Source organism: Pseudonaja textilis, chromosome 1, assembly GCF_049901715.1.
Source record: "Pseudonaja textilis isolate UNSWEBS1 chromosome 1, rPseTex1.2, whole genome shotgun sequence".
NCBI classification, from domain to species: domain Eukaryota; kingdom Metazoa; phylum Chordata; class Lepidosauria; order Squamata; family Elapidae; genus Pseudonaja; species Pseudonaja textilis.
Window position 1 is genome coordinate 104,363,830 of NC_141990.1, and position 21,512 is coordinate 104,385,341.

Sequence of the window (21,512 nt, forward strand, 5' to 3'; positions counted from 1 at the left end):
AAGAGAGAATTAGAAATAGAGAGACAAGGGGGTAAAAAGGGGAGGGAGAAGATGAGAGGGAAGAAAGAAAGGAAAAGAAGTCATAAAGGACAGAAACAAAATACAGAGAAACAGGGCCTATTTAGAGATAATGGGTGAAAATTTAATGGAAAAAGGGATTCTGCAAAGGTACATAAGATAGTATGGTTATATTAGAAACAGAAATAATTTTAGAAAATATGAAACAATGTATGATTAAAATGTCAGATAAAATAGCTATCGTAATTCAGTGGAATGCTTGTCAATAAACAAATGTAATAAAAGGTATATTTAATGATTTACAAAACATATGTGAAGAGAAATAAGGGAAAAATTAATTATGGAGATTATATGTGTTTTTAAGGAAGTATGATATTTAATTGAAAAGACGTGTTAAAGATGTTAAGATTTTAATGATTATTAATGATAGAACTGAAATGGAACAGAATGAGGGTTTATAATTACATATATTTACAATCTTTTTTTAAAAAAAGTATATAGTGTGTATGATAAGAATGTACCAAGCAGAATTCAATTGGAAGTTATGTATTATGTATTATATTGAAGGTCATAACCTTAAGGTATATATTGAAGTTTAAATAAGAGTTGAATGGATGTAATTAAAAGATATAAAGGTGTCATACTCCAATTAGTAACTACAGGAGAAAATTTGTTTAATGAAAAAAGATAATATGAAATTGAAACAGAACAGACAAAAGTATAAATATAATGATTTGAATTGAGATGAGATAATCAAATTAAAATCGAGAAAATCAAAAGAGGGGAAAAACTGTATAGAAAATGTAAAATAAGATATGGAATAGAATACAAAAAAGAGCATGAAATTGAGTTTTGTGTCTGTATAAAGAAGTTCAACCCGGGACCACGCTATTTTCAAAAAAGATTTTTTACTTGTATTTTGTATGTGTGAAAACCCAAATAAAACTTTATTTTAAAAAAAAGAATCAATGTGGTATACTAATTTAAGGTGCTGGAGTAGGAATTAGCGACCCATGTTCTAGTCTCCCTTAGACACGGAAACTGTCTGGGTGATTCTGTCCCCCAGATGTGGAGTCATAAAATACCTGTGTACAAACCCACACTCTATCAGTGTAGCAGATTATAACTATCGTAACTATCAATAACCAGACCTTCATCCAGCAGTGGATAAGAACAGCAGCAGGAAAAAAGAAATCTTCCCTAATAATAAGAAAATTGTTTTCGCTGCTTTTCTTAATTATTTCTTTAAGTTTTTTTCAAGAAGCAGAGTGACTTAATAACTATCATTCATAATTAATGTATGCATTTTCACCTGCATATCTAAAGAGTTCCTCTGTAGAATAAGATGGGGGAGCATATAAATTTCATAAAGAATATATGCTGCTAAGTATAAAAGGTATTGGGAGGATTGCTGTTACCTTTTGGGATACGCCCTTTATCTCAACCTCAAAAGATGTCAGCTCTGTAGAAGATGTCACCAATCTGTTACATTCCCATGCCACTTTTTGTACTATTGTCACAAGAATAAAACTGGCTTGTGAAGAAGCGTATTCCAGCATAGTGTTCTCTTCTCCACCCTGGTGGCTACAGACAGTTTGGATTACAACTCAGCATCAAATATTATAGGGATTGTATTCTAGGGTCCAATCTGGGCTTGTCCCTGGGCCCAGAGGTTTTGTCTTCTGAGCCTCCGGACCCGTGCTGGAGCCCGTCTTCAGGGAACTCCTCTCTAGCAAATTGTGCGCTGTTCTATATGTGGTATTTATATGGTGCCAATTGTATGTGGCTAATTGGATTGGATCCTGAACGTTATCCTATGACACATATTTGTCTTCATTTGTGGATTGTACTCTAATACATCTAGAGCATTTCATTTCTCTATGTATAATAGGAGAAAGTTTTTCTATTAAGAAAATTACCCAATCCTTATTCTTTACTTTCTTACTTCTTACCAACTACAATGCAAACCATAGGTCACTCAATAGGTAACTTACATTAGAAGAATATATTATGTCGACTGATGAAATTTCACAACGAAATTTGAGTATATTCATATTTTTCTTTTTATTGGTACTTCATGACATGCTTTTCTAAGTAAGATAAATTTGTTCAGTAATGTCTGCATCTTGTTAAAAGATTAATATTTCCTGTAAGTGATGACTTGCTCTTCAAGTCCTTTAGTTGCTCTCTCATTAGAGATAATTAATGGAGATATTTCACTGCCCAGTGAGACATGAACAAAAGAGATGTTTTCATCCACTGAAGTTTTCAGAAAAGAATGATTTATAATTCCTATCAAGATTTGGCTCACTTATGTAATAGATCATAACAAAACATACATCAAAGATTTGATTCAGATATAACCTTATTTAATCATTCAGCAGCTTGCTGCTTTTAGTCACCTTTATATATTTTTGCTATAAATGTTCATGGCAACTAATTTTTGCTTTTTACAAAACAGTATAATGAATGTATGAAGGTTGAATGTGTGCAGTATACTATTGACCAGTTTCAAGCTGTTTCATTTGGGTTTCAGGCTAGGATTTAGTACTGAGATAGCCTTGGTCATGCTTGCTGATGACCTGCAGCAGAGCTAGGATGGAAAAGGTGCATCCATTTACATGTTCCTTGATCTCTCAGTGCTTTTGATAACATTACCTTCTCTGAGGCCAGATCCAGTCAATATTGGGTAGGGACGAGAGACAGCAGTAGCCAGGGGTGGGTTGCTATCGGTTCTGCCTGTCTCTATAGAACTGGTAGCTCTAAAGAGCAGCAGACACTGAACCAGTTCTGTGTTTGCTGCTGTTTGGCCCACCCACCTGACTGGGCTCTTACCTGTCCTTTAGTTCCTGCTTTTGCAACCCCAGCTGCTTTGCGTGGCACAGCTGAGGTTGAAAATGCAGGAAAAAATGGCTTTTTAAACACTGCGCACCTGCACGCAGCACTTTTCAGCTGTCTGGGCGGCACAGCTTAAGGTTTTTTATACACATGCGCAGCAAAACGTAGTCGCCAAACCAGTATAGTAACACCGGTTGAATCCCACCCCTGGCAATAGCACTTAGACTTATTTACCACTTCATAGTGGCTTACAGCTCTCTCTAAGCAGTTCACAGAATCAGCATGTTTACCCCAACAATCTAGGTCCTCATTTTACCAACCTTGGAAGAATGGAGGGCTGAGTCAGTCTTCAGTCGGTCAGGATCGCATTCCTAGTAGTGGGCAGAGTTAGCCTGCAATACTGCACTCTAACCACTGTGCCACCATGGTTCTTATAGGCCCACCTGTAAGGATGAGTTTTACTCTCCCTGCTTTTTCAAACTCTACATGAAATTATTGGTAAGGTCATCCACTAGTTTGGGGTTCAATATCATCAATGTACCGATGATTTCCAAGGCCAGCCAAGTGAGGCTATAAAAGTTCTAGAGGCTGTGTGGATTGGGATAGGCAGGAACCACCTTTGACACAATCCTACCAAAACCAAATGGTTGTGAGTGTTTTGGCTCCCTAGATCCAAGGATATTCCACTTTGACCTTGGATGAGGTTATCCATTAAATGAGGGTCTTCCTGATTTTACAGCTTCTGTTCAATAAGTTGGTGACAGCTATGCCCAAGATGGTCTTTGCACAATTTCATCTGTTGTGGCATTTGCACCATTTCCTAGATTAGGAGGCCTTTCAGAAAGTAGCTCATGCCTTGATTATCTCATGGCCTGACTACTCCAATGCACTGCCCTTGAAGACCATTGGACTACCCTTGAAGACCATTCAGAAGTCCCAATTAGTCGAAAACTCAGTAGTGCAGGTAGTGATGGCACACCTTAGCATGCCAGTGTAACATACCATGGTAATATACCAACAGCACTGGTTGCCAGTTTGCTCCTGGGTGCAATTGATTGTGCTAATTGTTACCTATTCAACTCTCCATAGCATAGGGCCTGGTTACTTAGGGACTACCTGTCAATCTTGTGTGTGTGTGTGTGTGTGTGTGTGTGTGTGTGTGTGTGTATACATACATACATATGTATGTACATACACACACACATATACATATAGCACATACTGTATACATATATTTCATTTCACACCTTAGGGAAAGAATATTCCCAGATCTTCAGAAGGGTGTTCTTCCTCTGTGAACATTTTAAAAATGGCTTTATGATTTTGATTGGCATCATCCTTAGTACCTGAAAGCTTTAGTTGAAAATAAATTGCTAAAAGTAACTGCTTCGGGGAATTTTATGTCAAAATTGTACTCTAAAATGCAGTACAAAATTGTAGTAATTTGGCTTGCTTAATTCTTCATCTTTAATTTTAATGCAAGTATAAATTGACAGTAAGTATTTGAATTGAACTAAGTGATGCAGTAGAGGGGGATTTTTTTTTTAAACACTATTATCAGACATAATATAATATTGGCCTAGGAGGTGTGGGGGGGGGAACTTACTTCATGATGCACCCAAAAAATACTGGAAACTTTTGAAAAACATTAAAGTTCTGAAAAATACTGTTTTCGGGTGTCCCCATGCAACTAGAATTGTGATCCTGGAATCCTTAAGTTGATAAAATAGTAATTCACTTTGGCAATTAATTTCTCTGAATAGTTCGTTTGGAATTTCCAGTCTACTTTTGTTAGTCTGAATATACAGTGTCTCCAAATAGAAAAACAATAGATGCTATTTTATTTGAATCCTTCAGACAATAAAAGCAAATCAGAATAATGTACTTTCTATGAGAACCCAACTTCTCATAATTCTGAGGACATGTCCATGTACTCTTCTAGGCAGTAGAAATGCTTTATTTTATTTTGGGTTTTGTTTTTCTGAATTCTGACTGAATTCTGGATTTTTGAATTTCAGCCCATCTTATTCAAATGTATCAATTGTTGAATTAATCCTGAGAATTTGAGAATAATATAGACGGTTCTATTGTATTGCTTCTGAAATGTTTTCTTTCTTAGATCAGCATAAAGGTAATCTATAATAAATACTCTTCTGACTTGAAATGAACCTTATGCAGGAGTAGTAAAATGAAGAGGGCTTTTTGACCGTTATCTTCTTATGGGGTTGGAATTGTATTGAAAATGTAATGCTACTGGTACCAATCTTAGACAACTGGTTCTGGCATATTTGGCTAATAAAATCCTCCATACCTGAACTTAAAAAAATGTCTGAGGTGCTTGTTAGACATTTTATTAGTTGGCTAATTCCAAAAAGAAAAGTAGTAACTACCCTAGAAAAGTAAATAAATAATGTACGTAATCAGATACATCCTAAGATTTTTGGGATCCAATATTAATACTTTTCATTAAAAAATAAAAGAAATAATACATACTCTCCATCATTATATTTAGAAATAATTGTATAAGATTTGAGATGATTGAAAATCTGTAGGGAAAACTTATTACTATAAATGCTAAATAGCATTATTTTAACTCATCTGTAAGTCAGTTCTCTATAAGATAACTTCAGAATATAATTAAGGATAGCTCCATATAACCTATGTATAAGATAGCCTCATTTTGTGTGTTTGAGAAAGAGAGAGTAGGAGAGATACGCATTGAGAGCCATCTTGTGGCTTTCTTGTTATTACATATTTTCTTGATTGTGTTTTTCTATATAAGCTGTTGGTGTTTGGAGCTGCTATGTTTGGAGATTTAGGGTATCTGTGTGTCATAATTGCTTATTGTTTCTCTAAAAATATAGAAAGGTATCTGCATGTGTAATAGTTGTACGTATAAGTGAATAAGGCATGTTATATTTGTCAAATTGGATTACTAAATTCTGAAATTCAGAGATTTCTAAATGAAAGCCACAGTGCTATAGAGGCACTGTGTCTTCTGTGGGTAACTGAGTAATGTCTCACTCTTTTTAATAGCTGGATAATTAAGTGTATTCACTGATTAACATTGATTGCAGTATTGAGAATTGATGTGCTTTTGTGTAGTATCTATTCTATGTCTAACATAGACTATCCAGCATATATTTATTTTAATAAAGTATTTGAAATAATTATTTACTACCCTACAGAGCAGGTTTAGTGTAATGGCTAAAGGTACTGAGCTAGAAACTGAGAGTTTTAGCCAACATGACTTGTAGCCAGCTGGGTGTTGGATCAGTCACTCTTTCTCATCTATAGGAAGAAAGCAATGGCAAACTACTTCTAGAAAATGCTGCCAATAAAATTGCTTAGATTTATCCATGTAGTCACCAGAGGTTAAGACTAATTTGAAGGCATTAAAACATTGAGTCTTTATTCTTTGGAATAAAGCTCTTGTGTATTGAAATTTTGCAGGCTCGTTCTTCTTTTAGACCCATTGATGGCAATAACTATAACTACCTTTGCTGAGATCATCATCAATATAAAGTAGACCAGCTGACTAGTGGATAGTTGTGCTGGCTTGTATTTCCATCACTTGTGCTCTAGTTGTCTATGAATCTTTTCCCAAAATTGTGACACCACCCACAGTTTATCAAAAGGCTTCTCACAGCAGTCCTCAAGTTACCACTTGTTCAGCAACCAGGCGAAATTATAATGGCGCCGAATAAGGTTGACTTATGATCAGTCTGCAAAGTTGCAGTGATAGCAGCATCACCACGATCACATGATTACAATATGGCAGCGAACCCTTGTCACATGATAGCCATTTGCCACCTTCCCTGCAGGTTCCCTCACAAGCCAAGTCAGTGGGAAAGCAGCAGTGAAAGGGCAATGGAATGCATGACCTTTGTAATGCAAACCAAGACAGTGGGAAAGCAGCAGGGAAAGGGAAGATGAGGTGCTGCTTAGGAAACAATCAAACAAGAGAGGCAGGAATCCACAATCATTAAGAATCAGAGAAAGAAGAACCTGCCCTAAAGGTGCAAGCGGTCACAGTTGGAGGGAAGTTTGTACTTTCAGACATGCAAGATTATGTAAATGTAGCCTTACAATAAAATAATTAGCCCAGCTGTTATGGTTCCTGTCTGGCTTACCTGGGACTCCGACAAAAGATCACAAGTCATTCCCATAAGTCTCTCCTCCTGCATTTTCTCGTGACAACTCCCACTATGGAGTATGAAACCCCTGGCTACCCAAACTCATCCTGATCCCGGTTGCAAATGCTGTTGTAAGCCAAGGGCTACCTGTAATCTACTTTATGGCATCAAACTTAGGCAGAATACTAGAGCCTCTTTATTTCTTTAGTTTTACACACGCGCATTCACACTCACACACCCCAATCTTATAAAGCAGTAATATTATTAGCAAGTAAGAGAAATAGCTCTGTGAATCAGCACAGCTCACTTCATTGATCTTCTATCCATTATTGCATCTTCAACAGATGAAGGGGAAAAAGCACATGTGGCAAATGCATGCTTAGCTATTGGGGGTTATGGATAGGGAGGAGAAATTAAGAAAAAAGGGTGCCATGCAATGTGAGGTACATACAGTACGGCTCTTGAGGTGACAGACATGACAACTGGGTGTATGCCTACAACACTAGTGGCTAGAATGAACCAGTTTGGGGCAATCTGTTAATACTTTTGAACAAATAATGCTGCTTCCCCTTCCCTGGCCAAATGACTGTTGAATTGGAAGATTCTTCAATTGGCAAATTGCATACTGGACATATTCATTATAAGGCAAGTTTTACCATTGAAATTTGTAGCTGTCAATGCCTGTATTGGGTTTTCATTAAGGCATTTATTTATAACCTTGTTGTTTACACAAGGTTGAACAAATACAATCAGAAGCATCTATAACTGTGATAGAAGTATGAAGATTATAGCAGTATTGACAATCCATTGTATTTTGAATAATACTAAATCAAAGTAACAAGCTATCAGTTACATTGTACTGCCTTTCTCCAACAGTTGCAGGCACACTTCCTTTCAAAATACTTCCAAAATAAGTAGATTTGAAGCCCACTGCCATCTTTTATTCTTTGTGGAATGCCTGTGTTATGTTGATAAATATATATGTGAATGTTAGGATTTGTTTTGCTTTGTTCCTATATCAATTGTGTCAAATTAAGTTTCTGACATTGCATTTTTTCAGTACATATCTCAAGAAAGTAATAGCTTTGAAATAATCTCTGTGGTATCCATACAAATAAAATAGGAAACACAGATAAGGATTTAAACTGCTTATCCAGTTTGGATAGTTTAAATTCCTCAGTATGTGTTGCTCTGGGGTGTGCCTAAAAAGTCAATTTTGTAATATATTACTTTCTCTGGTGACCTCAGAAAATATTTCGGGGGGTAGAGGAGATATTTTGTAGCAAATAGTGGCTCAAATTTGGGAAGCTTTTTTTTTTTTTCAAGAGATAGGGTAGGTATGGTAACGTGAGGATTCTGGAAAGAAAAAGAAGTATTTTTCCACTAAACTCAATAGAAGAGTTTCACATTTTTGTTGGTTTTAGGTTAGACTTATGAGGTAAGATTGAAATTGTTTGCATACTACCAGCTCTCCATCACCATTCTCTTATTTAACTGTCCTGCCCCTCACCATTACAGCAAAGTTTTCCAAGAATGATAGTACCCCGCCCCACCCTGCCCCCTGCGCAATTTCAAGGTTAAGGGAGCACATCATAACAAAAATGGGTCCAGAGGCTTTTTCATCGCCTTTGGCATATTAAATTTCTGATTTTGCAACTTCAGTGAGGTATTTTTTCCTTATGTTTGTCTTAATGAGCATAGTTCAAAGCTTAACTCTCTTCAAATAACAGACAATGTCTAAAAGAACTTGATTGTCTATATTGTTCGGGTTCTTACATACTAAAAGCTATCAGTTCTGCAGAACATGAGACAAGATGTGTGTTAAGTTTACATCCTACTAATGCACAGGTGGAAAGCCTGTGATTTTTGTACATGCTTGAATTGCTGTGTTTTTTCTGTAAACACTGCATTAATTTTGTATGTATTTCCTTTACCAATGAAAAGGTGCAAAAGTCCAGAAACAAGCAATTGCGTGAAATGTTTCCGGATGGATTCAGTATTCATCATGCAGGAATGCTCCGGCAAGACAGAACTTTGGTGGAAAACTTGTTTTCTCGTGGTTACATAAAAGTCTTGGTTTGTACAGCTACATTAGCCTGGGGTGTCAATCTTCCAGCTCATGCAGTCATCATTAAGGTAAAAGCATGTGCTCCTGTCTATTTTGGCCATTAAACATCCATAAAGTGTCATGGAACATGATTTTTTTCTATTTGCAGAAAAGGAAAGATCTGCTGCTAATTATCTAGCAGTGTTCAGAGAGGTTGGTTGTTAAACTGACTCTCTCCTCTGGGAACCAAGTTGGATAGTAAAGATTTAAATATATCACAGGTTATAAAAGGATTGCCTTAAGTACACTTTTGAAAGCCTGTTGTATTTGCCTAATTTTGGTCTCCAGTTCATCTGATGTATAATGCTGTGTGTTTATGTTAATTTTTATTAACTTTTTGTCAAATAGGGAACACAGATCTATGCTGCAAAAAGAGGATCCTTTGTTGACCTTGGAATTTTAGATGTCATGCAGATATTTGGTCGAGCTGGACGGCCCCAGTTTGATAAATTTGGAGAAGGTGTCATAATTACAACACATGACAAACTTAGTCATTATCTGACTCTGCTTACTCAGCAGAATCCAATTGAAAGTCAGTTTCTTGAAAGCCTTGCAGACCACTTGAATGCAGAGGTATGTTTTATTAATCAATTCCACATTCTTAATATATATGTAGGCCTTTAGAGAATAGTATAAATAAAATGGAGGAGGGAGGGGGAAAACAATGCTATTTATATTCAGATCTATAAACTGTAACTCTTTCATAAACTATTTTGCATGGATATGCTGTGACATTGGTAACATGTTAAACAAGAAATGGAATGCTTCAAAGGCTGGAATATTTTAAAGGATATGACACAATATCTCAATATTTCTTCTGTGAAATTATATGTACGCCTAAAATCAAGAAATAATACAGATAGTATTCTGTGAATAGTACTGAAATGAGTATGTTATTCACCATATCTGGAGACCTGGCTCATCCTAATTTGTTGTGTTCTTTCTAAGAATTTGCTTTTCAAGATCAGATGTTTTGAAAAGACAATCCTTCCCCTCATTTTCTTTTTCAATCTAGAATGTGCAGAATGGGGACAAAATGTTTTACTTGACTTATGGAATAGAATAAAGTAGCCCCATTGGAATACCATTACTTTTCCAGAAGTAAACACCATAAATCATTTCCGGTTTACTTAAGGTACATTTCTGGACAATCCCTTGAACAACTGGATTGGCATAACCCAAGAGAAAAAATGAAATGCTTTAATATTCCCTGGAACCTTTTGTCCCTTCAAATCATTTTGTGGATTGCTAATTCTGAGCAAGACTTCACTGGTAGAAAATAATTTGATTGGCATGAGTCAATGTCTACTCCAGAGGCCCCAAATTTAGAAGTGCAGAACTCCCTATAGAAGTAATTAACACAACTTTCCAGAAATGAAACAGAGGCAGATTTGGCTTCATCTCTAAAGTCCCTCTCTTATCCTGATGGGCCCAAGATTTGGACTTAAGAAGAAAGTAATTTGATGCTGAAGTAACTAATTTACTCCTGTGGATTTTGAGGGGAGATAATTTAAATCTGACTGTTTGTCTCTCTATCTATCCATTTGTCTATCTCCCCATCCTAAGGTATCCAAGTCTTATGAAAAATTGGTCTCTAGTTGAATACTCAGGGAAGTGGTGCTTTCCCTATGCTAGTATATTTTGCAAATATTGTTTCAAATATTGTTTCAGTTGCTTTGCACAACCCATGTTCCAGTAAGATATGGAGTTGGGTTGGAGTGGTGTTTGTGTAAAGAAACAACTTGGCCCTAAATCTGAAACATTTGGAAAGGAGAATGAATTGGGAGCCAATTTGCAATGCCATCATCACATGTTATATTTCAATTTCTGTGATTTTAAACCCTAAGATTTTAAACCCTAAGTTGCCAAAGGAGTATTTTCAGAAGAAACACGTCTGATTCAATAACCTTCCACAGTGGAACAATAGAAAATATAAATAGTTTTGTGAATAAAACATTATTTCACCATATTTCTTGCATACTTTTATCACGCAAGAAGAAATTCATATAGCTAATTTAACATTCAATTTCACAGTTTGTGCTTATGGGTGTTGCCTTACTTTGTTTTAAATGAAAATTAGAGAAATATGTTAACTATAAAAGAATTAGTATAGTTCTGAATACCAGTTGCTGGGAACAATCAAAGGAGAGGACCAATTTATATTTATATCCTGATGGCTGGATTTGTAAATGAATATGGTTGGCTACGGGAGGAAATAGAACAATATTTTCATTATGGACAGAGTTGATATGGAGATTACTATTGAATAAAATCATGGAGGAAACAATTCCTTCAGTAGATCTCCTTTGGTCATCTTTTCTCTGCAGTTTTGCAGTGTAGGATTGCACCAATCACTTTAATCACTTGTTTTTTCCCAATGTTCCAGGAAAATAATGTGATTTTTAGAAGTAATAACAGAAAACTAAATGGAAAAGAAAGGCAGCTATGCTTGTTTTAAACTTCACTTTTCCATTTGAATATAGTGTATATGTCTGGATTAGAACACTACCCATACGGAAGCAATTTGATCTTATTTCTTATTTCTATTTCTTTCTGTTTTGTAGAAGAAAGGCTAGGAAAACTAATTTTTCTTTGGCCTTCCCAAAATGCAATTTTGTTTTTTTGAAAAAGTGTAATTGTTGTTTAAAAGATCTAGTGTGCAGTAAGCATAAAATTAATCTTCAGTGGTCAGGAACTATGCCAGTTCTGACAAACGAGGGTCAATGCTGAAGTGTGTTAATGATTTCAAATAAACTTATGTTAGTGAAAATTGCAATGCATCTCCGCTAGTGTTACTGAAAATGCTGATAAGCAAAAGCATGAAACTCTGACAGGGCCATGAAACTATAATTTTTTATATACTTTGGAACACTAGACATGACTTTTCCTGCTGACATGATAAGGCATGAAAGATCGTTATTTGCTTGATTCCAGAAAATCAATTGTAAGTCAGGCCAATTACAAAAGTTTTTCATTTCCCTTGGCTGTAACTCTGTCATTTATCTCTTTCGGATCAGATCTTCATATAAATATATTTCCTGTTTGCTTAACTAGCTTTTGCAATGATCTGAGGAAAAATGGATTTGGAGTCTTAGGTTTAACGTTATATTTTGTGTGCAATACTGCCTGAGAAAGAACAAATGAAATGTGCAATCAGCATTCAATTTAAAAGCAATTAAAATTATGTTAACTGAATACAGTTCAGATGATCCTTCCATTTATCCACATTAATATTACAGTTTGGTAGACAAAAGTTTGGAATGATTCTAGAGTTTGCCTCTGAATTTTGTTTTATAGAAGAACATTTGTGCAGCACTGAGGCTTTCAGATATATATCCCTGCAAGAGATGTGCCATTCATACCATGAAATCTTTCATCCATCTTTCTTTTTCCCAGTGCAATTCCTTGCACCTTTGAAAAGGTGTTTTTGAATTTTCTCATCACTGGTATTTAGCCAACACTCTAATGGGAAGGGAGGCATTAGTTGAAACCAACCTAATATCAGAGTCCCAATTGTAAGTCAAGGACTATCTATACAGCTATTTTTGGGTGCACAGACAAAAAGGCAGAAATTATCTTAAGTTGTAGGAAGATTCGTTGACATTAAACATTTATGTCTGAAATTCAAACCTGCAACAAAATAGTGCAGAATTTATGTCCAAGATGAACTTTTCCATGGCATTCTGTTTTCATTTATCATATTTTGTCCTTTCTAGACTTTTTGGAGTTTTATCTTCTTTTGGTTTTCTTTACTCAAAGCTATTTTTGTATTTATACAAATTGGATTTTTCCCAGCCAGCTAATAATTTTGTCATGGCATTTTTACGGCTCCATGTGAGCTACTATTTGGGATTTTGAGCTTGTTATTACAATGCAGTATGATTCATTGCTGCAGTAAGCATTTAACTGTAGTTATGGATTCTGTCTATGATACCCAATCTTTAAACTAAAATAAATGCCCTTGTGGGACCATACACACAAATATTTTCTAAGATGTGACTGTGGGTGGGGGTGGGTGCATGCCTTGATTAGACATGAACAGATTATTACTGTCCAGGCATGCAAATGGCTTGGCAGGAATGGAGAATATTACTCTGCGACTAACAGATAATCAGATAATCAGAGTTGGAAGGGATCTTATAGGTCATCTAGTCCAACCCCCCGCCCAAGTGGGAGACCCTACACTATTTCTGACAAATGGCAGTCCAATCTCTTCTTGAAAGTCTCAAGTGATGGTGCTCCCACAACTTCTGAAGGCAAAGCTGTTCCATTGGTTGATTGTTCTCACTGACAGAAAGTTTGTCCTTATTTCCTGGTTGAATCTCTCCTTGTTCAGTTGCCATCCATTATTCCTTGTCTGGCCTACAGGCGCTTTAGAAAATAGCTTGACCCCTTCCTCTCTGTGGCAGCCCCTCAAATATTGGAAGCCTGCTATCATGTCTCCCCTGGTCCTTCTCTTCACTAAACTAGTCAAGCCCAGTTCCTGTAACCATTCTTCATATGTTTTAGTCTCTAGTCCCCTAATCATCCTGGTTGCTCTTCTCTGTACTTTTTCTAGAGTCTCAACATCTTTTTATAATGTGGTGAACAAAACTGGATGCAGTACTATAAGTGAGGTCTTACTAAGGCTTTATAGGGTAGTATTAGTACCTCGCTTGATCTTGATTGTATCCCTCTGTTAATGCAACTTAGGATTGCATTAGCTTTTTGGGCGGCGGCTGCACACTGCTGACTCATATTTATCTGGTTGTCCACTAAAACTCCAAGATTCCCCTCACAGTTACTGCTATTAAGCCTGGTTTCACCCAGTCTGTATGGGTACTTTTGGTTTTTCTTGCCTAAGTGTAGGACTTTATTTTTCTCTACATTGAATTTCATTTTGTTAGATATGGCCCAGTGTTCTAGTCTATCAAGATCCATCTGGATCTTAAGCCTATCTTCTTGGGTTCTAGCTATTCCTGCCAGCTTAGTATCATCTGCAAATTTAGTAAGTTCCCCTTCAATTCCCTCATCTAAGTTGTTAATGAAGATATTGAAAAGTACGGCCTAAGGCAGAACCTTGTGGCACCCACTGCTTACTTCCCTCCATGTAGACTTAGACCCATTAAGGACTACTCATTGAGTATGGTTGACTAGTTCTATCAGTCTCTGGGTAGGGATCAGGATCAATACCTATATGCCTGAATCATCATTTATCACAGGTAAAATAGGGATTAAATGGCATAGAGACAATGGATGGTAGGGTGGAAAGAAGCAATAGCTAGAAAATATCTGTAGTATTGCCTTGGTTTTTTTTACCTTTAATCCTGTCCAGTTTTCAGACATTGGCTGGACAAGTTCCGGTGATTTTCTTGACAAGGTTTTTCAGAAGTGGTTTGCCTTTGCCTCCTAGGTCTGAGAGAAAGTGACTGGTCCAACGTCTTTGTGCCTAAGTTGGCACTAGAACTCACGGTCTCTTGGTTTCAAGCCTGATACTTTAACCACTAATACTGAACTGGCTATCAGTGTTGCATTTATTACTTGAGGTAACACAGAGGCTGGATCCAACTCTCCTCTGTGACACCTAGGTCCAAAGATAATTATTTAAAAACAATAAGTGCATAGAAGATTGCTTAGCTAGGACAGAAAATGTTAAAACAGCTGGTATGCATGTGTTGGAGAAAAGAAATGGCCATTCAGCATTCCAAAGCAAACAATCTGGGAAAATTAAGAAGGACAATAGCACACTGGAGAAAAGAATTGATGTTGTATATTTTGCCTTCTGTGCAGGTTTTGTCCCCTTCAGATATAAAATTTTTGACTGAAACCTTTGTATATATACATAGTATATATTTATCTTTCTAAAGGTTTCTTTCATTATATGTTCTCTCAACTTGTGTTTTTCTTAACTATATACCTTTGCTAATACATATGTTACAATTGTTCACATGTGGAAAATATTGGAATAAAGTCATATTTCAGTGTTTAGATTTGTCAATAGAATGACAAATATATGTAATATTAGACAGACATTATTTTTCTCTAGAGTTATTTAGAGTAAAACGTAGTCACCGAACCAGTAGTAGCACCGGTTGAATCCCACCCCTGGAACAACCTAACTAGAATCTCTAGATATACTTGCAGTAAAGCCTCTCCATTTGGTTTGCAATAGACTTATTTGCAGTCATATGTGGTTTGTAATTTTCTGAGAGGATAACAAAAAGTATCTTTCAAGCTGAGCTCAACTCTTAGCAACTTCACAAACAATTATTTCCATATGGTTATTTTGGGCAACGTTATGGGTTTGCCATTGCCTTCTTTTGTTTTTCAATTCCATATTCTAGACTAATTGATTTCAGTTTAACACTGCGTTTTCTTACAATACTTAAATTCTTAAAAACTCACACTGAAATGAACACCAGGTGGCAGCAAATATTCAGAAGTAATTTTTGCTGAACATCTTGTTCAGCATTGAGTGAACTGTAATACTGTAGTAGTATTGCATTGTCTTATCGCATCAGGAGCTAAGCCACTATTCCCTGCAAGCATTTTGTTACACATCTACACAAGAGTTGAACAGGTAGACATGTGCATGAATCATGATAAGAAATTTAACAAACTGTAATATACTAGCCAAGTTATGTTTTCTTTTTTTTAAAAATTGAGCTGCACTCATTTTGTATAAATGTGTGCTATGTAGCTTCAGGTATCAAACTTATATTTCACTTTTAATTTCCATGATAATAAAGTGATGCAATTTGCTTCATATCAGCTGGCTGACTTTTGGCCAGTCACTCATTCTCAGCCCAACCCACCACATAGGGGTATTGTGAATAAAATAGGGGAAATGAATATTAGATATGTTCACTGCCTTGAGTTAAACATGAAGTAAGAACAGCAGAATAAAAATCTAATACATACATACATAAATATATACAGACATGGAATCGCTTTCTCTAATGATAGTAGAATAATTTTCTGATGTGGGGTGGTTCAAATTTAGCAATTTCATGTCATCCTTATAAAGTACATAGGAAACTAGAGACAAAGGTTCATGGTTGACACAAGTAAATATGAAAAGAAGACTTAAGAAATAATTAATTTGTGACCTTTGGGAATAGGAAAGTACTATTGACATATGGCACAGTTTCATTCTACAGTATTGTGAGTTTCTTGATATAATATTAAATTTAGTTAATTTCCAGGTGGCATTTCTAAGCAATGAAGATTGATTCAGGGGTTCTAAATACACTTATCTAGTAAATGTCAGAGAAATTCAAAGAAAATAAGTTATGTTTAAATGTAAATTTCAAAGGAGAGTCCATTTGTTTATATGTTAGTCTGTTCATTCAATAGTCTTTTTTTTAATTGAAGTCCTTTTCACCCTTTGATCAGCCATTTGTTCTTACAGAGCAAGATTCTTGAGTCCAGATTGACTCCTGGGCATGTCCTCGATATGTCCATATAGTTTTTTTTGTAACAATTTAGAACTTATTATTGTTTATTAATTCATTCACTCACTTACTTAATGGTAAAGCCCTGATCTTCTCTTGTCCTTGATATATTCTGACCATCTTCTATCCAGGTAATTTTATCCTGGCTCAATTCTGGTCAGCTTTCTGAAGTCAGGTAAGGTTAGCTAGATACTAGAAGAGGGAACTCCTGCTGGAGCATATTTTAAAAATGCAAGATCTATATAATTAGGAATGGCAGCTACACCTTATCTTCCTCGCAGGAAGTTTTGTCAGCCACAGAGAATCATTGAAGCCTATTCTTGAAATTTTGATTTGCATTTACTGTTTTTTTTTAACTGTGATTCTACCTGAACTCATTGATCTTATTTTACACAATTAAAATTCATTTCTAGAATTGTAGATGTTCCGGGGGGGGGGATTGATTATGGTGAATCAATTAATTGTCAATGTTAAGGGATTGCAAAGATAGCTAGTGCATTAAATCACAAGATTATCAAAGAGGAAGTGTAGGCATTTAACTTTTTGGGGCGGGGGGGGGGGAGGAATAATTCTATCCTTTATGTGATATTCCAGCAAGTCAGCTTTCAAATTCAGCTATATTATATTTTATCAACTCTGTCAGTTACCTTGAATAGATGGCAGTTGCTTATTGAAACAAGTTGCCTGCATGCCTATCTTCCTCCCTCCCTCCTTTTTTCCTTCCTCCCTTCGAAAAATCTTCTAATTTGATGTGAAAGAATCCATGAAGAAAAACTAGCTTTATTTATAAAATGATAGTTAAAATTTTGCCCAATGTACATAATTCACATGTTCATGAGAGTTGAGCTTATATATTCCATCATAGTAATTACAAAATGGAAAATCTGATTTCTGAAGTAAAGTGACAATCTGAAAAGTGCTTTGCTTTTGAGTATTAGAAAAACATAACCCTATCTTCAACAGAAAAAACTGATGATAGAAAGCTTCTCCGACAAGCAGCAATCAAGGGAATGAAATATACATGTTCCCTCTATTCAGTCCAATGTCACATAATTGTCCTCCCTTTTCATATCTTACTTACGTTTTACTCTTTATTTTTTTAAAAAATGGTGATTTTAAGGAATATATTTTGTTCTGAAAGCACATTTCAACCACTTCATTGGTAAGTTTTTAATGTTTCGCTATAATACTCTACTGGAATATTCAGTTCTGCTCATATAAAACTTGGAACATCGTAAATCCTATTTATAAACCCTATTTATAAACCATTTTAACCTTTTAACATGAAAATTTGTTTTTATTTTTCTCCACTTGCAGATTGCTCTTGGAACAGTGACAAATATTGAGGAAGCAGTAAAGTGGATAAGTTACACTTACCTTTATGTACGGATGAGAGCAAACCCATTAGTATATGGCATCAGTCACAAAGCTTATCAGGTAGAAAATGTGCAGAAAACCTAACTTGCTTTCTGGTTCTGTAATCCTTTCCTGATGGGAGATTAAATATTTGCGCTTGTTGGTTTTCCTGAGATCAGCAACTCTTATATGTTTGGAAAATGTTCAGCATGAAACATGTAAAATAGCATCCTTAGTTATTTTTGTGGGACATCGTGGTAGGTGAAGTTTTCAACAGTTAGACCAAATATGTGGAACATGATAAAATTACTCACATTTGTGTATCCTATATGTGTTTTTTGTTTATCAGTCTCTGCCATCTTTTTAATGTTATGAAAGGTTCACCATGTAGGCCGTGCTGAAAATAACACTACTTTGCATTATGAGGAGAGATAGCCCATTTCGTTTCAGAATGACCAGGCACAGAAAGAAAAAGAGTATTAGTTACAGAGTGTTGGTGTTAGATTTAGATATGGATCTTGCAATTGTATCAGATTGTAACTAGCAAATTAATGGAGGCAGGGCCTTCCCATCTCTGCCAGAAATAAATAGCAAATAAAGATTCCCCTCATCACCATTTCACAAGGATGGATTCACTCTTAAAGATAAAACCTAAAATGTAATATCTTTTGGAACAACAACGTTAGTTATAATCATCTATAATTATATCAATTCTTTTTGTAATTTACCTTGAGGATTTCCTGTCTCCTTTTGGGCTCCAAAAGGTAGGGTAGTCTAAACATTATGTCTCCATAAGAGGATCAGATCAACTTAATAAACATTCTAATTCTAAGTATTCTCAATCAATAGTTTATCTTTATTAATTTCACAATAAAATCCACTAAAATATACCCATTGCTGTGTGTTTTTCTGGAGGAGGGGAAAAAATAAGACAAGAACATATTTACCTTCTGTCTTATACATTTGTCCATCCATTCTTAACATGCAATTCCTGACTCTATTTCAGATGGATCCAAGTTTAGAGAAGCACAGAGAACAGTTGGTGATTGAAGTTGGCAGAAAACTGGATAAAGCCCGGATGATTCGATTTGAAGAGAGAACTGGATTTTTTTCTTCAACTGATTTAGGCAGAATTGCAAGCCACTACTACATTAAATATAACACAATTGAGGTAATGTTCCCTATAATTTGGTATATTATGAAGCTAAACATGGCATTATATTTAACAACCTTGTTATCTTTGTTTAGGGAGTATCCGTGTGTCTGATTAGAGGTCTAAAACAGCAATGTAGAGATAATAATTGTAGATCTACATTATAGTTTACATTTTGTAATAAAAGAGGATTTTAAAATCACATGATTTATGATTTCATGAAATAACATATAGGAAGCATTTATAATCATAAAAAGTCTATTAGCATGTTTACCTTACCTACATAAGAATATGCACAAACATTCGAAATTGCAATGTACTTCTAAAGAGTGGTGGTTTTTATTTTTCTGAACTTCAAAGAGTGAAATATAAGGGAAGATTCTGTGAATTTTATTCCATTTTTGTTTTATTTTTCAATGGACTTTATATCAGTTCATCTTTGCCCTAGTAAGTAATCAATTTACATTTTAATATGCGTAGCTTAAATTTATTTTTAATATCAATATGTTGGCTGTTATTTTTTTCTTGATAAAAACCCTCTGGAAACTGACATAACAGAGTTCAGTCTGACATTTTAAATTATAGCATATGAAAAATGTGCATTTGTTTTCAAAGTTAAATAGAGGGTATGTTTTTTCTAATGGAAATTGCCATTTGCTACGTGATTTGTTCCTTCCTATCTTTATTCAATGTCTAGTGGGTGGGTGGGAGTGTATTTGTAAATAATGCTTTAAACAGCAGACTGACTTTTCTTGGTTTTGCAGACTTTCAATGAACTCTTCGATGCTCATAAAACAGAAGGTGATATTCTTGCTATTGTTTCTAAAGCCGAAGAATTTGAACAAATCAAGGTTAGAATTTATCATGCTTCTTTTTTAAAAAAAAACTGCTGTTGTAAATGCCCTGAAAGAACTTTATGTAATTTATCTAGAAGTGTTTTTAGTCAGAGATGCAGGGTTTTTTTTAAATAAAAAAATCTGAATCAAGAATATTTCTGGAAAAAGTTTGTATGCAATATTATTCTAATGAATATTTTATCTCAGTGGTGATCTTACTTTTCACCAACTTCTTCAGCTGCTTTTTCTCAGTCACTAGTCAGGTCAGGTAAAGCCATAAAAACCCTGCTTCTCAGTGTTACAGAACAATCACTTGTAAAGCAAATATATTGTACATAGCTTCGGTACTACTAAACTTGCTTAAAGGTGGAAGATTTTTATTTTATTTTCAGTTGGAATCTCTGTTTTCATGAAATGTGATTTCATAAAATGGTTACATTTCTGAATTAAGCCCATCTATGCATGTTTGATACACATAAGGGATCTATGTATCTTGGGTACAGTAATTTAGCACTGAGTTAAACCAGCTACATAGAGTCTGTGTGGGTGTGGGTGTCTGTGTCCCATTCTCATAAAATATATAGAGGGATGTTCATGACATTATAATGAGTACCAGAGTTTCTATTAGGAGAGGCTCCAGAAGATTGATCTTTAAATAACATTCAATAAATAAATGATAAGACACAGTTGTATCAACCAGAGCAGAAAAATATTATACATATTTTTTGGAAATTTTGGCTGAGAGAGCAGCAAAAACCAAAGCCCATCTAGTGGGCATATTTAATTGGTAGGGAGTTTGGCAGCATGACTGCCGTACAGATCAAAATACAACTCTCTCCCTCTCTCTCTCCCACTCCCTCTCCCTCTCTCTCTCTCCCCCCCCCACTCTCCCTCTCCCTCTCTCCCTCCCTCCCTCCCCCCATTTCTCTCTCTCACACACACATTAATATTCACTGGATTTGTGATTGTGCTGTGTACTAACTCTTGGATGAATAGTTAACCCTGCCAAAAACAAAAATATTGTTCTAGTTTCCAAATCTGCAGAACCTATATTCAAACATACTCTTTTACTCCTTGCTAGTTTATGTCAAAACTGGGAGAAATTTTTAAGGACAAATTTAGTGACAAGCCACAAAATAAAACCAGTTGCAAATTAAAACCCTCAAAGCAACACACTTGAAAATTAACACATTTTGTTCCAAATCTGGAAATCTCAAAAGGGCCATTTCAAACTAGATTTTTTAATGCACCAAATATTTTTCCTAGAGAAAGTCTTTATACCAATTTCAGTGTCTCTCTCTATATGTATGTATGTATGTATGTATGTATGTATGTATGTATGGTATTCAGCTTTGTTCAGGTATTTTCCCACGTCATTATAGTTGTGCTTTTAAAGTTGTAGCAACGTTTTAGCAGAATCTCATCTGCCATCATCAGGCTTCTGTATAGTGTTCGTCGAACTCTACCTAAATGAGCAATCCCATCACCACCCTGCACAGATCAACTCCGTAGCCAAGACCCTCATCTCCAGAATCAAACGCCTAGCTGACAAAGACCACCTGAGAACAGAACTACACACCCTCACTAACGTATTAATTTCCAACGGATTCCAAAGAAACACTATCACCAATCTAA

At 35.5% G+C, this 21,512-nt stretch overlaps 1 protein-coding gene across 1 annotated transcript in view; it reads left to right on the forward strand.

The window, feature by feature from the left end:
- Positions 1-21,512, forward strand: part of ASCC3 (activating signal cointegrator 1 complex subunit 3) — a 216,855-nt gene that overhangs the window by 106,034 nt on the left and 89,309 nt on the right. The window contains exons 15-19 of the mRNA XM_026726677.2: positions 8,937-9,128; positions 9,448-9,672; positions 17,850-17,969; positions 18,895-19,059; positions 19,806-19,892. Coding sequence (XP_026582462.1) covers positions 8,937-9,128; positions 9,448-9,672; positions 17,850-17,969; positions 18,895-19,059; positions 19,806-19,892 — 789 coding nt within the window. The remainder of the gene's footprint in view (positions 1-8,936; positions 9,129-9,447; positions 9,673-17,849; positions 17,970-18,894; positions 19,060-19,805; positions 19,893-21,512) is intronic.